Source organism: Ictidomys tridecemlineatus, chromosome 13 (assembly GCF_052094955.1).
Source record: "Ictidomys tridecemlineatus isolate mIctTri1 chromosome 13, mIctTri1.hap1, whole genome shotgun sequence".
In the NCBI taxonomy this organism is placed as follows: domain Eukaryota; kingdom Metazoa; phylum Chordata; class Mammalia; order Rodentia; family Sciuridae; genus Ictidomys; species Ictidomys tridecemlineatus.
Window position 1 is genome coordinate 4,214,002 of NC_135489.1, and position 22,176 is coordinate 4,236,177.

At 44.6% G+C, this 22,176-nt stretch overlaps 2 protein-coding genes across 2 annotated transcripts in view; one reads left to right on the forward strand and one right to left on the reverse strand.

Annotated features, from left to right (window-relative positions):
- The window catches only part of C13H18orf63 (chromosome 13 C18orf63 homolog), a 45,633-nt gene extending 41,253 nt beyond the window's left edge, over nt 1–4,380 (reverse strand). Inside the window, 2 exon segments of the mRNA XM_013362433.3 lie at nt 1,150–1,228; nt 4,130–4,380. Of these exon segments, the coding sequence (XP_013217887.2) occupies nt 1,150–1,228; nt 4,130–4,263 (213 nt within the window). The 5' untranslated portion in view covers nt 4,264–4,380.
- A 5,589-nt stretch (nt 4,381–9,969) lies between these two features.
- The window catches only part of Cyb5a (cytochrome b5 type A), a 30,416-nt gene continuing 18,209 nt past the window's right edge, over nt 9,970–22,176 (forward strand). Inside the window, exon 1 of the mRNA XM_005334382.5 lies at nt 9,970–10,218. Within this exon, the coding sequence (XP_005334439.1) occupies nt 10,090–10,218 (129 nt within the window). The 5' untranslated portion in view covers nt 9,970–10,089. The remainder of the gene's footprint in view (nt 10,219–22,176) is intronic.

A 22,176-nucleotide genomic window follows, 5' to 3' on the forward strand; every position in this document is an offset into this window, starting at 1 on the left:
TATCTCCTTTTTCTTCTCTAATTTTGACTTGAGTCTTTTCATGACACTTCCAGATTTGCATAAACTCTGTGCTGTCCAGATAATATTGAGTAACAGGATGGCAGATACTGAGATTAGGAGTACACAAATGAAGATGTGCAGGTAAAAAATACATCATCTAGGTCAAATGGTGGTTCCATTCCCAGCTTTCCAAGGAATCTCCACACTGTTTTCCATATTGGCTGCACCAATTTGCAGTTCCACCAGCATTGTATGAGTGTGCCTTTTCCCCCACATCCTTGCAAACACTTATTATTGTTTGGGCTCTTAATAGCTGCCATTCTGACTGGAGTGAGATGAAATCTTAGAGTAGTTTTGATTTGCAATTCTCTAACTGCTAGAGATGTTGAACATTTTTTCATATATCTATTGATTGTGTATCATCTTCTGAAAGGTGTATGTTCAGTTCCTTGGCCCATTTATTGATTGAAAAATAGATGGAAACTGAAAGCATCATTAAGCAAAATAAATGGGACTCAGAAAGTCATGGTCATGTTTTCTCTCATACATGAAAGGCAGAGATCAAAAGTGAAAAAAAAAATAGGGAAAGAATCTCATGAAAATAGAAGGGATACCAGTAAAGAAGAGGAACAGGTACAGAGGCAGGGAGGAGGGAAGAAAGGGTGGTAATGGGGAATGAAATTGATCAAATTATGTTATATACATGTATAAATATGTCAAAATGAATCCCAATATTATGTATAACTATAATGCTCCAATAAAAAATGAACTGATACAAAATATTTAATTCCTAAATTGAAAGCAATATTGATCTGAGTTCTTTATATGTAGTTGATTTATTGAAATGAAGACTTCTTCCTTTATATTAGGCATAACTAGTAAAATATAATGAAAGGTATTAAGCCTTTACTATCTTAAAATTTGTACTATGCATTTGTTTTATTTGTTAATAGTCTTTATTTTAGCATTTATGACAGAGAAAACTAAATAGTAAGTTAGAATCACAAAAATGGACTTTAAACATCAGGTATACCAAAGTTAGTCTGTTGTTGGTGTGAGCAAACTACAACATAGAGTGCTTAATCTTCAAATTCAGCTATGACACTTAAGTAATTGTCAATTTTACTCCCACTAATTAGTAATACCAACCGCCATCACCACCCAAATTTGGTTTAGTATCCCAGGCACAGGTGATGTAAGAATATCTTCATGCAAAAACAGCAATTGCCTGTGGATAAGAAATGTATTAATTTCACAGTGAATTTGATCACAGTTTACAAAGTAGGCTTTCTTACTACTTTTACTTTATTGGAATATTTAGGAAATCTACTTAGTTAATATTTGATTTCTTCTAGGAAAGGAAGGTATTATAGATTTCTATATCACTCCCCACAAGTAATACCTTGAACCCTTAAACATTGTAGGGACTCAGCCAATATGTGAATTAGAGAATTATGAAGTTTTATATGCTGATATTAATCTGAGAAGTTTTCCCTAAATCCAAATTTCCCAATCTCTTTCATTTGTCAATCTAATTTCCTTTTTCAAAATTCCATTTTTGTCCCATGTCAACTTGAAAATGTCTAAAAATTGTGAAGAATCTCTCTTTTAACTCCTGTTTCTTCTACTTTCCTTTTTTGGGGGGCTGGGGATGGCCGGATACAATGGTGAGTACAGGGCACTAAATTCATAAATAAAAGGCTTTAAGGATTCACCTATCAGTGAAGTTAGCAATTACTTCCGTACACACTATTAACAATATTCTTTTCCTTCAAAAGTGAAATTCTTCCCAAGCTGGAAAGAAGTAGATAGTGGATTCAGTTTAGTTTTCAACAGGGAAAAAAAATTGGTCTTACAACAAAAATCATCATAATTGAAATTATTATCAGTAATCCTGTTTCAATGGCCAAAAAAAGAAAACAGGAAAAGGAATACAGATGGAAATTTGAAAATTTCAACATTACTAAACATTACAAAAATACTAATTTAGATAAACATGAGTATGTGTATGGGGTTATCTCAAAATACAAAATGGGCCAACCTATTTCTGTTGGCTTCATATTTGTTGGAACCCATATGAAACGGGTACAAAGCCTGTCATTATCTAACATAGCCAGGTCTCTGCTTGCTGTTCCAGGTTGACATTAGTGGGTGGGCAAGTTAAGACAGCCCCAATCTATGGGCATTGCTGTCTGCAATTCAAGGGCAAACAGCATAAAACCTCACTTTTCCACCTATTTCCCAAAGGGGTCACAATTAAGTCCTTGATAGTATCATAAAATTACACATAAGTAGAAGGTTATAGGCTCCTTGATGAACTTGGGTGGGAAAACATAATGGGGAGCAAAGTCTTGTAAATGAGAGGAAAATGGAGGAATACCTCACTTCTTGCCCCTGAAAATCTGCATATAAAGAAAATTCGTTTAAAGGGAATTAATTTAAAGATAAAATCTTCTCATGTATTCTATGAATCCTTTAAGTACCTCAAATCATTTAAGGAATTAATACAAGATGGGTCCTCAATTACTATGGATCATACTTTAGGCTTTAACTGAGCTGTTTTCAAAGACTATCCTGGGTCAAATATTCAAGAAAACTCTTGAAGAAATACTCTTCAGTATCTTTTAGTGACTTGAAAATTAAGAAATTATTCTTGTTCTGTTTATAGTACCTTTAAGTGCCCTGTAAAGACTACTATAAATGTTTATTATGTATAATAGTTATACATTATATATGTCATATGATTTTCAAAAAGATTTAAACATGTAACTATAAAAGGATGAATATTAATATGTACTAGTATCTCTAACTTTTGAGGAATATAATTCAATTCAAGAATGTGTGTACAGATTTTAAATTTTAAAAAAGCACATAAGAGGTCACAAATATAAAAACTCAACAGTACATTACATCTTAAGTATTTTGAATCCCTCCTTAAATGTAATCCCACATCCCTGTCAAAATGAATTTCTTTATTTTAAAACTATATATACAGATTAAATGAATATTTTGCTTTAAAGGATGAAACTTCTCAAATGACTCCTATGTGATTAAAAAGTTTTAAAAACTTTTTCAGATGATGTATTTTTAAATTTTTTTATTCTAACTTGTTATATATGTATATGAATGCATTATAATTCATATTACACATAGAGTACAATTTTTCATATCTCTAGTTCTATATAAAGTATCTTCATACAGTTTGTGTCTTCATACATGTTCTTAGGGTAATGATATCTATCTCATTCCACCATCATTTTTACCCCCATGGCCCCTCTTTTTCCCTCCCACCCCTTTGTCCTATCTAGAGTTTGTCTAATCCTCCCATGATCCCCCTCCCAATCCCACTATGAATCAGCCTCCTTATATCAGAGAAAACATTTGGCAAAAGGCGCCAAAAACATAACACTGGAGAAAAGTCAGCCTCTTTAACAAATGATGCTAGGACTGGAAATCCATATGCAACAAAATGAAATTAAACCCCTCTCTTTCTTGCCTTGCACAAAACTGAACTCAAAATGGATCAAAGGAATTAAACCAGAGACACTGTGCCTATTAGAAGAAAAAGTAGGGCCCAACTTCCTTGATAAGACTCCTATAGCACAAGAATTAAAATAAAAAATCAATAAATGGGATGAATTCAAACTAAAAAGCTTCTTCTCAGCAAAAGAAACAATCGTGAGGTAAAAAGAGAGCCTACATCTTGGGAGCAAATTTTTACCCCTCACACATGAGACAGAGCACGGACTCTAAGGTATATAAAGAACTCAAAAAACTAAACACCCAAAAACCAAATAGCTCAATCAATAAATGGGTCAAGGAACTGAACATACACCTTTCAGAAGATGATACACAATCAATAGATATATGAAAAAATGTTCAACATCTCTAGCAGTTAGAGAATTGCAAATCAAAACTACTCTAAGATTTCATCTCACTCCAGTCAGAATGGCAGCTATTAAGAGCCCAAACAACAATAAGTGTTTGCAAGGATGTCGGGGAAAAGGTACACTCATACAATGCTGGTGTATGACTGCAAATTGGTGCAGCCAATATGGAAAACAGTATGGAGATTCCTTGGAGATCTGGGAATGGAACCACCATTTGACCTAGATGATGTATTTTTTACCTGCACATCTTCATTTGTGTACTCCTAATCTCAGTATCTGCTATCCTGTTACTCAATATTATCTGGACAGCACAGAGTTTGTGCAAATCTGGAAGTGTCATGAAGAACAGTGACTGCTGCCTAGATTCATTCATATCTTCTTGTTGACTATGTGTCTCAGCAATCAGACCCTTAAAGAAAACAGTAATAAAAAGGTAGTAAGTTGGTGAAGTAAATAACTTCACCAACAGGGTTTCAATACCAACTCATCATGTAGCTGATGTCATGTTAGAAAAAGATAACAAAATTAGCAAACTTAATCAGTTATATATTACCAACATTTTACTTTTAAGGTTTTCTAGTGATTTTTCTATAATTTTTTGTACATGTTAAGATATAATTCCCACAACATAAATTTACCTACTTAAAGTGCCCCAATTCCTTTTTGTTTACTATCTTCAGAGTTGTCCAACTACCAATGCAATACATTTTGAACATTTTCATCACATCTCAAGCTAACCCAGAGTTTTTTAAACCTGTTAGTTTCGTACCACAAACTCAGTAACTTAAGTAGAAATACTACAAAACACCAGCTTATTTAGGTTCTTGCAATGCTTCTACCATATTATTTAATAAATTCCTTCTACAAGTCCAGGCTAATCTTAACTTTCATTTCAAATTTGTTTGGTTTTCAGGAAACAAAATCGTTTATCTCTGTAAAGCAATTCGAGGCTGAGGAGTCTGAGGAAAATATTATTCTTCACTTTGTGATGAAAGGAAAGGTCTGAAATCTCTGTTGGGATGCTGTCCTAATTCACACCTTGGCAGTGCAGGCCGAGTGCGGAGAAAGGGAGTGTGAGTGTTGCCACCCTGACTTTCCCAGGTGGCAGAAGGCAGCTTGGGCCCCAGCACTTCCCACTTAGCATCACAGGGCTGTCCCTGTTTAAGGACAGTAAACACACTGGCCCAGAAACCTAAGTGTGGCCGCTTGGTCCCATCAGGTAAGTCCCCTAGGTGGTCCTGGGGACTCTGGCAGCTGAAACCCGGCTCCTGCTCCCCTGAGGCAGGGGAACTGGGGAGGCCCCAAGAGCTTCTTCCAGCCTGATTCGTTTTATGGGACCCCGCAATTCCAAGGAAAGCCCCCTGCACCCGGGCCTAGGGAGGGAGCCTGTCCCATCCCCCCCCTGCGGGGCAGTGAAGCTGCTGGGCTGTCCCTGCGGGCCAACCAGCCCAGCCCCATGCAGCAGGGCCCAGGGGCTGCCTGGCCCTGCCCTGCCTCCCTGGAAACAGGGCAGCACACCTTAGCGCCTTCCTCCTCAGCACCCTACTGGTCACCCTCAGGGGCCGCTCCAGTCAGGTGTGTTCTCCCAGCAGGCCCCGCGCTCTCACCGGATTCCCCCCTGCTCTCCAGCTCCCAGCAGGCCCTGTGCTCCTGTCAGGTGTGTTCTCCCAGCAGGCCCTGTGCTCCTGTCAGGTGTGTTCTCCCAGCAGGCCCCGCGCTCTCACCGGATTCCCCCCTGCTCTCCAGCTCCCAGCAGGCCTTGTGCTCCAGTCAGGTGTGTTCTCCCAGCAGGCCCCGCGCTCTCACCGGATTCCCCCCTGCTCTCCAGCTCCCAGCAGGCTCTGTGCTCCTGTCAGGTGTGTTCTCCCAGCAGGCCCCGCGCTCTCACCGGATTCCCCCCTGCTCTCCAGCTCCCAGCAGGCCCTGTGCTCCTGTCAGGTGTGTTCTCCCAGCAGGCCCCGCGCTCTCACCGGATTCCCCCCTGCTCTCCAGCTCCCAGCAGGCCTTGTGCTCCTGTCAGGTGTGTTCTCCCAGCAGGCCCCGCGCTCTCACCGGATTCCCCCCTGCTCTCCAGCTCCCAGCAGGCCCTGTGCTCCTGTCAGGTGTGTTCTCCCAGCAGGCCCTGTGCTCCTGTCAGGTGTGTTCTCCCAGCAGGCCCCGTGCTCTCACCAGATTCCCCCCTGCTCTCCAGCTCCCAGCAGGCCCTGTGCTCCTGTAAGGTGTGTTCTCCCAGCAGGCCCTGTGCTCCTGTAAGGTGTGTTCTCCCAGCAGGCCCTGCTTTCCCGCCAGGCCCGATTCCACCCCCCTCTCCGGCTCCCAGCAGGCCCTGCATTCCCAGCAGGCACTGCTCTCAGCTGACTCCCCCCAGCTCCCAGCTGACCTGCTTTCCTGTCAGGCCTGGTGCTCCCAGCTCCTGTCAGGTGTGTTCTCCCAGCAGACCCTGCTTTCCCCGCCAGGCCCTGCGCTCTCACCAGATTCCTCACAACCCCTACAGCTCCCAGTGGCCCCTGCACCCCCAGCAGGCCTTATGCTCCCAGCCAGCCTGCTTTCCCGTCAGGCCTGTCAGGCCTCCTGCTCCTAGCAGGCCCCTGGCTCTCAGCAGATCCCCACCCGCCCACAGCTCCCAGCAGGCCCCTGGCTCTCAGCAGATCCCCACCCGCCCGCCCACAGCTCCCAGCAGGCCCTGCACTCCCAGCAGATCCCCACCCGCCCACAGCTCCCAGCAGGCCCTGCACTCCCAGCAGATCCCCACCCGCCCACAGCTCCCAGCAGGCCCTGCACTCCCAGCAGATCCCCACCCGCCCACAGCTCCCAGCAGGCCCCTGGCTCCCAGCAGATCCCCACCCGCCCACAGCTCCCAGCAGGCCCTGCACTCCCAGCAGATTCCCACCCGCCCACAGCTCCCAGCAGGCCCCTGGCTCTCAGCAGATCCCCACCCGCCCACAGCTCCCAGCAGGCCCTGCACTCCCAGCAGATTCCCACCCGCCCACAGCTCCCAGCAGGCCCTGCACTCCCAGCAGATCCCCATCCGCCCACAGCTCCCAGCAGGCCCTGCACTCCCAGCAGATCCCCACCCGCCCACAGCTCCCAGCAGGCCCCTGGCTCCCAGCAGATCCCCACCCGCCCACAGCTCCCAGCAGGCCCTGCACTCCCAGCAGATTCCCACCCGCCCACAGCTCCCAGCAGGCCCCTGGCTCTCAGCAGATCCCCACCCGCCCACAGCTCCCAGCAGGCCCTGCACTCCCAGCAGATCCCCACCCGCCCACAGCTCCCAGCAGGCCCTGCACTCCCAGCAGATCCCCACCCGCCCACAGCTCCCAGCAGGCCCCTGGCTCCCAGCAGATCCCCACCCGCCCACAGCTCCCAGCAGGCCCTGCACTCCCAGCAGATCCCCACCCGCCCACAGCTCCCAGCAGGCCCTGCACTCCCAGCAGATCCCCATCCGCCCACAGCTCCCAGCAGGCCCCTGGCTCCCAGCAGATCCCCACCCGCCCACAGCTCCCAGCAGGCCCTGCACTCCCAGCAGGCATCACTCTCAGCTGACTCCCCCCAGCTCCCAGCTGACCTGCCTTCCTGTCAGGCCTGGTGCTCCCAGCAGCCCCCCTCCCCCAGCTCTCAGCAGACCCCCCCAGCTCTCAGCAGCCCCCCCCCCCCAGCTCTCAGCAGCCCACCCCGCTGTCACCCATTCCCTTGCCGTGCAGAAATTTAGGAAGACCGGGGTTTGGAGGGACAAGAAGGAGGATAAATGGAAGAAGTCTTAGTATGGAAGATGGTAAGGGTGCCTCGGAGACAGGCCTGAGGTGCTGTAGAGGCCACTGTGTGTATTTAGTAAAGTGGTCAGGAAGGCCTCGCAGACGTGATGTTGGAGTTCAAGGCCTGAAGAGAGCGGGTGACCTTGTGGATGTCCAAGGGGACCATTTTGCCACACACATATCCCATTGATCCTTGAGAAATAAAAAGGTGACATGAAACTATAAAGGAAGTGATTGACTAGAGGGGATAGCACTAACGGGAGCCTGGTGGTGATGGGACAGTTCTGTAGCTTGATTGTGGTAGTGATCACACCTACATAAATCCTAAAGCTGGGTGGAACAATGCGTGTACACTGTACCAGTGTCAATTTTCTGACTTTGATGTTGAACTCTAGTTGCATCAACATGTAAACATTGCGGGAAACTGGCAGAAGGGACACAGGACCTGTCTGCTATATTTGCAACTTCCTGTGAACCTAAAGTTGTGTTAAAAATCAAAGGTTAAAAAAAGTACAGAACTTCCTTGGAAATTATTCTTACATAGTTTTTGTTGGTTAATGTGAAGTAAAACATTCAAATACATGAACTACAACTGATTAGAGGGTAGTACAAATAATTTACTTTCTTTTAGCCACATATAGTACTTAGAAATATTTCCTGAACAACAGAATGTTACACTTGGAAATATTGGCTTTTGGGGAAAAAAACGTAAATATTTTGAAATGCTTTGAGCACTGTTTTCTTTTCAGTGGGCACATATTCCTATGGACAGGTATGTTAGGGGGAAAACTAATAATCACAAAGCACCTAATATGTGCAGCGACCTCTGAGACCCTGCTGGGAGGATGGCCCACATGTGCAACCTCTTGTGTTGCTCTCTTTTGCATCTCTAAAGAAAAGGGAACAGTAAAACACCATGTCTTTGCACACCCCCTTTCTGTTCTCAAAAGCCTAGTCAAGTTAAAGGAACAATGAGAGCAATCCTATCTTGCAGGACTCTAAGCTTTCTTTTATGCACACTGGGAACAAGGCAAATGTCACCTGTAGGAAAGCTACTTTCTTGCAAGTACACCGGGATAGGTGCTCCTTGGAATGTAGTTCATTCAAGCAAGCTAATATTGTTGTCACTGCTTCTGCAGACTAACACATAAAACTCCTCTCAAAGTGGGAACTGATGCCAGACTGAGGAAACTGCAGAAAGGATTGTGTTGCTGAACAATTTGTGGTGATGTTTGGGGAAAAGGCACTACCTAGGAAAGTGCCCTGAGGGATGAAGATGCTATCTGTTCATCCTGCAGCCACAGCACTCTTCTTGAAGCAGTCACTAATGTCTCCTAAGCTTTGTCTGTCTCCCTCCCATACTGTCTTCAGGCATTGTCTTTGGCCTTTTCACAGCCTACCCCACTACCCTGGCACAACTGGACTGTGGACATAACAACTGCTATTGCTGAAAAGTCTAAACTACCAGAAGACTTTAATATCCTGGAATTTTCTATTTTTGTTTTTTCTCTCCCAAACATTTGTAGTCCTGCATGTGTGATATTTTACCTTCCATCAAGAGTGGCAGTGGAGGGCCAAGCTGGGGAAATATTATAGACTGTTGGAAGTGCTGTTCATCATTTAGGTCTTATCTGGACAGCACAGTTGAGATAAGACAGATAAGAGACTAAGACAGGTCCTTGCCAAGTCACTGATGAGCAGCAGAGAAACTTTTTCCCCCTGAATTGCTGTCCTGTGAGAATGAGGTAACCCAAACCTCATCCTCCAACCCGGCCCACTTCCCCGTGGAGGTTAGGGAAGTAAAACTTTGGTGAAGTTTATTTGGGAAAACACATGATTGAGGGAAGCTGTGCAACTTCTTTTTTCTTTGAAGACGTCCAGAGCTCTCCTTCACATCTGTGCTTGTTAACAAGTTTCCCCACGACGTCCACTTTGTGGGCAGAAGCATTGCTATTTTGGGTACCAACAAACGGGCGGCCCCAGGGCTGACTCGGTGCAGTCTGCGCGGCCCAACACCACCTTCTCTCTCCTCTCGGGGTTGGGAACGCTGCGCCTGGCCCTCCCGGCCCCAGCGCGGAGCCCGACGCGCCCAGGAGCCCTTCCCGCCGCCTCTGCGCAGATTCAGCGAAGCCCCGCCCTCCTCGCGCGCTCCAGCAGCGGGTGATTGCGAAAGGCGCGTCCCGTAGCCAATCAACACTCGCGCGACGGGCGGGCGCACGCTCGGGGTGGTGGAGGGCGTCGGCAGAGGGCGAGGCCTCTTGAGTGACAAGCAAGCCGGCCAGTCCTCGGAGGCCGTGCGCCGCCCGCCTCCCTCGCCGCGCCTCCGCCCCGTCCGGGGCACCGGGCCCGGGAGCTCGGGAATGTCCCGAGCGGAGCTGCCCGAGACGCTGTGAGTGTTCCACCCGTGACGGCTGTGTGAGCGGGGCCTGAGGCTCGACTCGTGCGTGATGGCCGAGCAGTCGGACAAGGCTGTGAAGTACTACACCCTGGAAGAGATCCAGAAGCACAACAACAGCAAAAGCACCTGGGTGATCCTGCACCACAAGGTGTACGACTTGACTAAATTTCTGGAAGAGGTCAGTTGGGAAGGCGCGAACCCCGTCCGGGGCACGGGGACCGAGTCCGGGGTTTGGGTTCCCTGGCGTGACCTGTTATTCGCAGCGACGCGGCCCAGTCTGCCCCCGAGTGTGAACGCGGGGAGCGCCCCCCACACTCATTGCACACTTGCGTCTGCTCTCCCGAGTGGACTCCCCGTCTGCCTCTGAGTGCGCACGTTCGGTGCGCACACCTGGAAGCGCTGTCCGCGTCGGCACCCCGAGTGCGCTTGTGTGCGTGCGCACCTGGGAGCGCTCCCCGTGACTGCACACTTGTACCTGCGCCTGAGTGTACTCCGCTGGGTTTGCGCCCCGAGTGAGTGCACACCTGGGAGCGAGTCCCGCGGCAGCACACCTGCGTCCCTGTTGGCACATCTGTGCGCGCACCTGGGAGAACCCCGAGGAGGAGCAGCCACGCGAGCCTTTTCAGCAGCCCGCCGTGTGGGCTGGGGCACTTGTTGGGCGGGGACTGGCTCCGGAGACCCTGCGTAGTGGCCTGGACCCCTACTTCCTAGGAGAGGGCGCAGCTACGCAAGAAATTTTAAAGATCCCCTTTTATTTTCAAGTGTTTTTAATAGAATGATCCCCATCTAGGAAAGGTCCACCAACCAGTGTTATTCCCGGAGTGAGCTTCAGGTACCAGCCGGTTGGAGACCACCTACCCCGAGAGCTGTGGGATCATCAGAAGGGGCCCTGGGGTCAGAGGCAGGGGGGCGGGCTGGCCTTCTCTCCCACACCCGCAGTTCCACTTTACCCTCCACGCCTACACCCACCGTCTTCACCTGGGAGGGGCTTGGTACGGTTCACCTCACCCAGGTTCTTACTTGTCAGTGAGGTTCAAGGTGTGACTCCTGAAGCGAGAGGTGGACTCTGGCGTTTGGTTTGAGGGAATACCAAGGAGATAGGCAGAGTTGTAAAGTCTGCCAGGGGGGCTTGATCCTTGAGCAACGTGGGGAATTGTAAAGTCACTTTGCTTAACTTAAAGGACGACATCTCTTTGATTGGATTCACTGCGTTATAGTATAGTTTTGCTGTACGATCTAAGGGGCGTTTCTGGTAATTGTCTTTACTACCTCTGTTTTTGTCTCTGGATGGCAGGTTGAATCAGAACACTTCCCCATCCCCTCCCAACACAATAAATGAGAATGTTTAGAGATATTCTCATTTCGTTGTTTTTTTTTTCTTTTTTGGTGTGGGGGGCTGATTTTAGCAGGATTACAATTTGCACCAAGGGACTTTTGTTTTGCAGATAATATTTAAAAAATTTAAAACAACAAACAAAAAAGTCTTCTTTTAAGAACGGTTGAAGTTGATATTTCTTGGTAAGTTATTTTATTCTTCAGTTGTTATTTGGTAGAGTATTTGAAGATAAAATAGTGTTCTGATTTAGTTAGAAGTGGTTTAGAGTGTGGAATCCAACCTGCGCGTCTGTCCTCCCCTCTGAGGAGCTACAGAGTGTGTTTGCCCTTACAGTTTCTGAACTAACAGTCCTGCCTGAGGACATCAGGTCATGTGACTCAGTCTCCACATGCATCTCTGTTCTTCATTTCTTTCATGAGATGTGGAATTCTGAGATTTTAAGATACCGCGAGTGTTTTGACGCTCTTGAAACCATTCTAACTTACTTATACCTTTCCTCAAACAGGATCTTTTGATCTTGGATCAGGATCTGTTGACCTCCCGATTCTGCCTTTTGTGGATGCTTTACCATTTCCGGTTTTTGTTTTTCCTTTCTGTGACACTTTCTTACTTCTTGCAGTGTCCTGTTACTGGCTTTCTACCCATCAGCATGGCCATGGCCTCCAGGCTTCTCTCTGGGAATACCGGGCCTCTAGGGTTCTCCAGGTTTGCTTCCTGCACCTGATCATGTCTTAAACACAGACATGCATCTTCATTTTCACTGTGCTGGATAGTTCCCTTCTCCCTAGACCCCTCCTCCAATTTCCATTATTTTGTTAGTTGTTTAACCTCAGACCTAACTTGAAAACAGAGAAAAGAGCCCATAATGTCTGGCTTTCTTCCCCTTTTCCCTGACCTTTTCCCATTTTTCCACACTTAAGCTCCAGAAATTTCATGAAGCCTGTTAACTAAAGAATATTCTATCTTCCCTAATTTATCTGATATGATTGGTGGGGACTTCCTACCTCTGAAACAAACTCTCAGGCATGTCATTTGTCTCATATACTTTTTTTTTTTAAGCTGCTGATAGAACTTCGTTTTATTTATTTATTTATTTATTGTGCTGAGAATCGAACCCAGTGCCTCAGACTTGCTAGGCAAGTGCTCTACCACTGAGCCACAGCCACAGCCCTCATATACTCTTAATTCACCTGTCCCTATGAGCAAGCTTTCTCCTGGTTGTTTCCATTTCTGTCAGGGTTAAATTCATGTCCCACATCCTGTTGAGAAAATTTGGGGTGTAATGTCAAAAGTCTCCTGCTGCTTACCTTCTCTGTGCCTCAGAATCCTCATTTGTGAAATTAAGAGATGATTGTATGCCTACTCCATGTGGTTATGATGAGAATTAAACAAAACCATGCTTAGTAAACACATTCCTCATTGGCAGGTGCTTGTATTCATTTATTACTCCTGCCTCAGTAGGGGTTAATGTTGGGCTATGATTTTATTTCCGCAGCATCATATATGGCTTTGTGTTTAACATACATCTTGTAGGTAACAGTGTAAATCTGGCAGATGATGTGGAAACAGGAGAATATTATAAAAATTATCTCTCTGGCCAGGAACACATGTTGATGTTTAATTGTTGGGCAATGTGAACTCTGTCCTGGAGTAAAGCTGTTCTGTGGTTTAGGGGGAGGGACAGAAAGCTAAGAGGGAGGGTGAGCTGATTGGTAATGGCAGTTTAAATAGCAGGTGTTTGGTTACTGTCTGATACCTGCTGACCAGATTAGGAGCCTTATTGCCTACCTATTTTGAACTAAAAGATTTTTTTTTTCAGCGCTGACATCTAGTTTATATTTATAAATAATCAAGTCTTGGCTTATCTGATTATATTATTAGCTAGGTTAATGATTCTAGAATTTTAAGGTACAGTTTCATGAAATGAAAACTTAAATATTAGAGCCACAAGGGGGAAAAAAAAAAAGGTTTGTATATCCTCTTCTGTAATTGGGGCAGCAGCGTTTATTCAGTTTTCCAAGAGCTGTGGAAGGGAGACAAGAAAGCTTCATGTAGTAACAGTTATACTTGGTAAAGGGGTATTTAACTTGTGAAGGAAATCCTCCCTGAAAATGTTTATAAAGCAAGTTTTCTCCCCTCCCTTTATTTTAAAAATGGAAACTTGTTTCTATGGAACATTGTGTAGCAATCCTGGGATTCTGAGTCTTTTTTCTATTATTATTTTTTTTTTATTGGTTGTTCACAACATTACAAAGCTCTTGACATATCATATTTCATACATTAGATTGAAGTGGGTTATGAACTCCCAATTTTACCCCAAATGCAGATTGCAGAATCACATCGGTTACACATCCACAATTTTACATAATGCCCTATTAGTAACTGTTGTATTCTGCTACCTTTCCTATCCCCTACTATCCCCCCTCCCCTTCCCTCACATCTTCTCTCTCTACCCCATCTACTGTAATTCATTTCTCTCCTTGTTTACTTTCCCATTCCCCTCACAACCTCTTATATGTAATTTTGTATAGCAATGAGGGTCTCCCTTCATTTCCATGTAATTTCCCTTTTCTCTCCCTTTCCCTCCCATCTCATGTCTCTGTTTAATGTTAATCTTTTTTTCCTGCTCTTCCTCCCCGCTCTGTTCATAGTTGCTCTCATTATATCAAAGAAGACATTTGGTATTTGTTTTTTAGGGATTGGCTAGCTTCACTAAGCATAATCTGCTCTAGTGCCATCCATTTCCCTGCAAATTCCATGATTTTGTCATTTTTTAGTGCTGCGTAATACTCCATGGTGTATAAATGGGATTCTGAGTCTTGTAGCTGACTTGAAAGTTCTTTTGATGGCAAAAGCTGTTGACTCCTGTCTGAGTTTAGAGTTTTCAACAGGTTTTATTGTAGGAACTTCACATTTTGTTATTTTCTGTGGAAGGTCTCTGTCTATCTTGCATAGATCAAGGGTTCTGAGTGTCCCTGCGATCCAGGACAAGAGTGTGATATTTAAGATTCATACCTCTAATTCTGAAAATCACAAGGACACATATCTTTACCCTTGATAGGGCTATCATATTTAGGGCTAAAATACTAAATGTTTTGCTTTTTACAAGGAAGTTTGATAGGATTCTGATTCTCATGTTATAAAAGCTGCCATTGCTACATGTGCCTTTGAGTATAAAATGGAATATTATTAATTATTATTTAAGATACATAGTTTGGCTCAATATGAAGTCCACAGGAGGTAAATGTTCAGGGATTGTTGGTAACAATGGCTTAGACATTGGGTAAACAGGTGACAAAATCACATCTCAATGGCCACCTTGAGAATGTGAACCTGTGAGTCTGTTCTATGTTATCTGTGTTTTATTTTATTTTTAAAACTTTTTGTGAACCATTGCTACATTTGAGGAGAGGTTCCAAGAGGCTACTTTGCTACTTTGTTTTGAAACAGGAAAAAACAAACAAAACAACAACAACAAAAACCACTTGAGACTGGTAACATTTGCTTTTTGGTTATCTTTAAAGTCAATGAAAATTATAAATAAGGAAGTGTAAACAGGTTATTTTAGCCAGTTTGGATAAATCAGGGAATACCCTAACTTTCTACTTTCTGTGGGTATCTATTATCCTGCAAGTCCCTCCAAACCATGGAAGACAACTGCTAAGTGCTTTTTTAGTTAAGTGGGGTCTGAGCGACCCTTGTGGCACTCAGTATTCATGAGAAGGTATTGAACTGGGGTTAGGAAAACTGCCCTGGTCTCAGGGTTCTCGAAGAGAACTTGAGCAAGGTAGGTAGTTCCCCAAATTACTTTCCTTGGGAATGTGAACATGGAGCAGGGACTGTTCTGTCACCCATGCCTACCTCAAGTCTGGGAACACTGGGAGAAGTGGTATGTGTGGAAATACTTGAAAAAGTATGTAAAGAGAGACATTCAAATGACTCTATTTTGTTTAAACAAAACTAGTTTTAAAGCTGGATCTGTAGCTCAGGGGTAGAGCACTTACCTCAATTCTAACATGGGAACCAAGAGAATGAGTTAAAGATTGGGTGGGGCAAACTCAGTTTTTGCTGGCCACATAGAATCCTGCCTGTGCAGCCTGTTGTCAAATGGCTTCAGAGGTGTCAGAGAGCTGTCATGCAGGAGAGCCTAGGATTGATCACTAGCACTTCTCAGGAATTATAGTGTTCACCAGTAAAAGAAATAATTCAAAATACAAATATCCACCTGAAACATGATTTCCCCAAAATATGTGCTCTGCATAATGGGAAATCGTCCCTTTTCTGGAGCTTTTAAATGTACAACTTTATGCTTTTGGAAAAAGGAATACATGCTCCTTGTAAGAAATGGATGATGTGCAAAGTACAGAGAAGAAAATCAAAGCTGCTCAGAATTCCACTTCCCAGAAGCAGCTGCCTTGAACAGTTTGGTAAGCTCTTTCCAGACAGTTCTGTGCACACATGCTTGCTCATGAAATGTTTAACATAGACACAGATATTCTCCATAACGATCTGGAATCTGAAGGCTGTGTTGAGGATGCCATTCCACCTCAATGATCATATCCTTCCTGGCTGCCTCCTCATTATGTAGACGGTCATACTCAGGTGACCACTCCTCTTATGTGAATTTTGCCATGTAGTTTCCCACCTGTGATTGCCTCCTTATGGCGAATCTTGGGTGGGGTTTCTGGGTGCATATGACCAAGGCTCCCTAGGCTGTGACTCGCCGGCAGGTTTGTTTCCCTGGGTCTTAGTTCTCCTAGTAACTGAGAAACTTGATTGTGATGTGATTCAGCCACCTTTTCTCCTAAATTACTTGAATATTGTGGGGGAAATATATGGAAAAACTTTTTAACATCTTTAGCATAAAAATTATCTTAAAAGTGCAGCCACAACATAAAATACCTTGCCCCATCCTATGAAAAAATTGGCCATCATTACCAGCACCAGTCCATTTCCCTGTCTAAGGGCCAAAGCCAAATCAGAAAAGTGGCCTGAGGGGATGGAAAACTGAACGGGAATCTCATTAGCGGTGGCTCAAAGCCATGCCCTCTCTCTTAATCAAGTATGTTGTACTTTTTCTGTTACTTTTAAACTTAGTTTCCTTGGGAGTATACACTTAGTGTATTTATTAACTGGCCTCTTGTGCCTTTTGCTCAATTCTAACATGAGAACCAAGAGAATGAGTTAAAGATTGGGTGGGGCAAACTCAAGTTTTTGCTGGCCACATAGAATCCGGCCTGTGCAGCCTGTTGTCAAATGGCTTCAGAGAGCTGACCTGCGGGTGATGGTAGAAGCTACTTTCTGCTCTCCGTACAATTTTGTCTCTAGTTGGGCCCATGACAAGATAATGGCATTCCGACCAGCACTAATGCTGGGGAGGGTCAGAAATTGGGTGTATATTAGGGGTGGGGCGGAGACTGAGAGGAAGAGGGAAGGTGACCTTACACCTTCCAGGTTCAGTCAAGGGTGCCTCCTGGCTGGCTGGGGATACAGCCTGTTTGAAACAGAACAGCTCTAGTCCCTCTGTAGGTAGAGCACTGGGGGCTGGGGAACAGGATCAGTTTACAACTTATTTCTTCTCACCCATTTGTTATTGGCAGAACTATTTATGTCCACCATTGGCCACAACACAAAATTTATCCTCTGCTTTCCCCCCTCTGTCTTCCTTAGGAAGTGTTAAGTAATGCCATTCAATAATCCCTCCCTCCCCCATAAAGATCTCCATCCAGTGAGCTAATTATAAAAGCATTAGTGGACATTTGCTGTACCCTGAGTGTTTATGCAGAAAACTGTTTTTGCAGTTGTCCTTTTAATCTTCAAAACAATTCTCCGAGGTCACTCTAGTGGTTTGATCCTTTTTAAAGGTGAGAAAACATGGCCAAGGGAAGTTTGTAACTTGTTCAAATCACAGTAAGGAGGGAGCACAGCCCCGGCTCTTCACTGCTGCCGGCACCCCTGAGACCTGAGATCTGCAGACAGCCAGCACGGCTCTAAAGAGAGAGCGTCCACTGGCACCGAGTTACTTCTCTTTGCTCTGAGGTTTTTGGCCCCTGTTTGGGAGCGCCCTGTTGGGAACCAGAGAGCAAAGGCCAGTGGTGATGTAAAATGGAATAAAAACAACCCATGGGGGACAGGCGGGGGTGAGATGGGCCTTTCTTCCGTGTGCTCTCTTCTGCTGTGTTGCCTTCCAGAAGATGAAGGAGCAGCCATCCCAGCTTCACACAGGGGATGGTCAACAGAGTCCTGGACCCTCTGTGCCTCTAAATGGTTTTGATAGGAAGGAGATTGTTCACAGGGACGTCAGGCATGTGTGGGAGGTCATAAGTTGTTTTGGGAAAGACCCTGGGAGGGCTGGTTCCTGTGGAGATCTGGTGACCCCTCACTGGGCCCAGCTGTGTCCTGCCTGCCTCCTGCAGCACCCTCGTTTCATGTTCGCCACACCATGGTTCGGGACAGGGTTCTCTAGCCGGCAGTGGATGGCCTGATGTGCGCTGCCTGTATTTCTTGCTCTTGTCACGGGATCCTTGGAGGAAGCCCTCAGTTATTTCATTGGTTTCCTCAAGTTGGTGATGACCTTATGAGCTTTCAGCTTTTGTAGCAGATGCTGTAATTACAATAAAGAATGTAGTCCAGGGGCTGGGGATGTGGCTTAAGCGGTAACGTGCTCTCCTGGCATGCGCGGGGCACTGGGTTTGATCCTTGGCACCACATAAAAATAAAATAAAGATGTTGTGTCCACCTAAAACTAAAAAATAAATATTAAAAAAAGAATGTAGTCTAGAAGGAAAACAAAGAAACTCCATCTGTGAAGCACTGTCATTTCTCTGCTTAATTCATTTCAGTGACTTCCTGTACATTTAGAATCAAATCCCATATCTGTGCCCTGGTTTAGGCAGCACTGGGTGATTGGACTCTGTCTGCCTCTCCCCCTCAGCTAGTAATATTATCCCCTTTTCTTTGTTTCTTAAACCAGCAGAGCTTGTTTCCACCTTGAAACCTTGCTCTAGTTTCCTCTCTGCTTGCCCCTTGGTCCCTGCCCCCTTTAGGTGGCAGCTCCTTCCCATGAAGAATTTTCTGCCCTGTCTTTGTCTTCTGTCTCTTCTGGCAAGCACCGCAGTCAGTATCTGATGCTTTCCTGGTTGATGTGCTTGTCTTTCTGTGCCAGATCTATGGCTTCTTGGCTGTCCTATTCGCTGCTGGGTGCCCCTGCACGTGGCAGGTGCCAGTCATCCTTAAGTGGGAGAAGAGGAGAGGCTTGTGGAGGAGTAGAGAGGCCAACCCATTCTGTACTGCTACATTGTGCTTCCTTTTTCTCCTTTTTCTCACACAGATGGCATGTGCTAGTATTATTATGTAATCTCTTCTTACAGATACTGTCTGAAGTTCTGTACCAAGGATTGATGTAACACTTAGCACTAATGGGACTTTAATAGGAAAGTCTGGATTGTGACATAATCACAGAGCAAGGAATACAGGATTGACATTAGCAAGGCTCCTGTGAGGTAAAAAAGAAGAGAGTTCAGAGTCAACACATTTCTGTCTCTTCCTCACAAAGCCTCGTGTGTGCACTGGGTTCTGATCCCACACTGAGACGTTTCTTCAGCCACTGTTTTTTTTCCTGTATTAACAGGTCCATACCTCATATAAAAATCATCTCAAAATGGATCTGAGATCTAAATAAAAAAGGTTAAACTTTTTGATGAGACTAGGATTAAGGATTAAAGAGTACTTAGACATGATAATGGAAATACCATCATTTTAAGTCCCTTGCCCTGGAGAGTTGTGCCCTGAAAATAACCTGCTCGGATGACTGCTTTTTCTCCTTTGAGAATTAACTATCTCCTCCATTAGATGTTTCCTGACCACCTCATTTAAAGCTGGAAGTCTCTCTAGCCCCTGTACTCCTCAGCCTCATTACCCTGTAGTTCTTTGTTTGTTTTTTCCCAGTGCTGGAACTGAACCAATACTAGGCGAGCAGCATACCAATGAGCCTCACCCCCAACCCTCTATTTTCTTTCCACAGCACATATCACCTTGTAACATACTGTGGAATTTACTTAGTAAGATTTTGCTCATCTGTCTCCTACTAAAATGTATGCCCCATGAATGCTGGAATTTTCGTTTTATTCATTGATATATACAAGTTCCTGGAATGATGCTCCCACATAGAAAAGATTCAGTAAGTACTGATTGATTGAACGAATAGTTTGAGTATAAAGTACTAGAAATTGATGCAAAATGGCTGTTGGGCCAGATTGATTCCTGGCAGCTTGTTTTCTATTCTGTCTTGCCCCACTGCCAGTTTCAATTTATATTCTTAATACTGGACATAAAAGGAAAAAGGTCTAATTATTTGGTATGAAGGGAAAATCAAGAAAAGGTAGACATGTACCTCTTTGACCCTCCTCTCCTTCCACCTTTGACCTAGTGTAGCTGGTTCTGTCATCTCATCATCTGGCCACTCTCTCTCAAGATGGATCCTAAACAGAGTAACACTCCCCTCCAAGTCATTATCATTGGCTTCTGGGTCCTGGTTTTACTGGTTTTGTTTATTCTTAGTAAGGTAGAGCCACAGATCAAGAGGCACACTGTGACTGTCCCCAGTCTGCCGGGCTCCTGATGCATGGTGCTCCCCTGCTCATGTCCCTCAGAAGCTGGCCTGCCCTAGTCCTTCCTGTCAAAACTGGGGGCTTCAGGAAGCAGAGCTGTAATTACATCTCCAGTGAGCTCATTTGCTTTATCTTACCTAAAAAAACAAGTTTACAATGTGGAATTTAAAAAATTATTGGTCAGGGTATACTGAACAAACACAAAGTTATCTTTGACTCATGATACATTTTAGGCCAAACATGTACTATTTCAATTCTAAAATCAACTAAGAGTTTTGCTTCCCCTTGTCAAGGAAAAAATTATCAATTATCGTTGGGATAACTGCCAACTCACAAGCTAGCATCTGCATTCTCTCTCTGTCCTCACCCTAAATGACCCTGAAGAATAATCTCAAGTAGAAAGATTCATTATTCTTAAGATACCTTGTGACTTTGTTGTATGGCTTAGTAGAATCAGGTTAGCTGATTAAATTCATAGAAATCTCTTAATGTTGAAGTGAGTTGGTAAGAAGGGGGTCCACTGGGGTTTGGTGCTAGACTTGTCCTTCAAAAACTCATAGGAGCCAGGATGTGCCAGGTAGTATACACAATTCCTAGTGGCAGTACAAAGTGTTGGCAGGGAAGAAAGAAACCAAATCAATATTATATGCCAGATATTCTACATTCTGTTAATTATATCATTTAGTTTCCTCTGTAGTTTAGAAGGGTTTGTTTAACATTTTGATAATTTATATAGCAAAGAGTTATGTGCAAGGTATTGGGTGATGTATGCTTAATTTTCCTTCCAAGTACGTTCTACTCCCCTGAAAACCAAACATTAGTGAATAAACTATCAACACATTTTTATACTTAGAGGATCTGGTTAAGATGTCAAGGGCAACCCCAAACAGGAAAGAGGTGCCCAGAAAACGTCTGGAGAGGCTGGAGGGAGGGTATGTGGCTGCCAGATAGACTTCCTGGGGGGAGGGACAAAGATCTAACTGTAATCAGATTGTGCTGGCAGATTTCATAGAAGTATGGTCCTCTCAGCGAACACAGTGATGTGGAGACTTATTGGGGTCACACCGACTCAATTCCAGATTGTCCTTGACCATCTCTGTCACCTTGTGCTTCAGCTTCTGCCTCTGTAAAACACCCAGCTTCATGCTTATTGTGCTCAAAGGGCGACATACATGCTCAGGACATTTTCTGATACAGAGTCTGCCTTTGCTAAGTGTTATCAACTGTTACTTTTCATTACTTCCCAAGACTAACCCTCCCCCCCCCCCCACTCCCCACCAGGTTGGAAACTAGAAGATAACAGAATGGGAGACTTTGGATGACTTATTTGGGGCTGTGAAATGCAAATATCCCAAGCAAAACTCTAGGGAGCTCCCTTCCTGTTCATTGTCTCAGATAAATTTCCACTGGAGACCTGCCTCACTTAAAGTCACCCATGTGTCTTCTACTGTTACTTATGTATAAGATAACTTGTAAGATAAATTATAAGAGATAACGTTTAAGATAACTTATAAGGAACTTTATAAGAGATAACCTGCTTGTGGTTCCTCCACAACAAGGCCATTATATTCTGCCTCTGGGCCTTTGTGATATGTTTCCTTTCTCATCTGCCAAACTCTTACTGGTCCTTTCTCTGCTGTGTCTTTTGTGCTATGGCTTCTGTGCCTAGTACTCACTATGTTTAGCTATTATTTGTCAGTTCCCTTATTCGTCTCATTCCTTGAGGGTGGGGCTGTGATTTTACCATCTTGTAGCAGTCTCAGTGAGTGGGCCTCATGAGCCAGCTGGTTGAATCCATAGATGAGCCTCATGCAAAAAGTTTCATCCTGGATCTTCAAAATGAATGGGAAGAAGTAATTCAGGCAATGCTGTTAGCCTTCAGTGAGAAAGTGAATCCATGCCATGTTCAGGTGGTAACTCCTCTACAGGTTGAGCAGGTGGCAGTCTCATGAAATTCAACTCAGTTTTGAGGCCATAATCCTTTGCTGTCTTAGGAAAATATAATCCAGAAATGATTTTTAAAAAACTGAATAGGCTATCTTATTTCATTTTAAATCTTGTATGAACTGTTTGTCCTCCAAACTCTTGTATTTTTTGCTTTAAGTAGTGCAGATATCTCTTTAATTACTTTTTTTTTTTTTTTTGCCTAGTCATTGTTTTTGGACAATCTATTTGCTTAATCTCTTTTGGC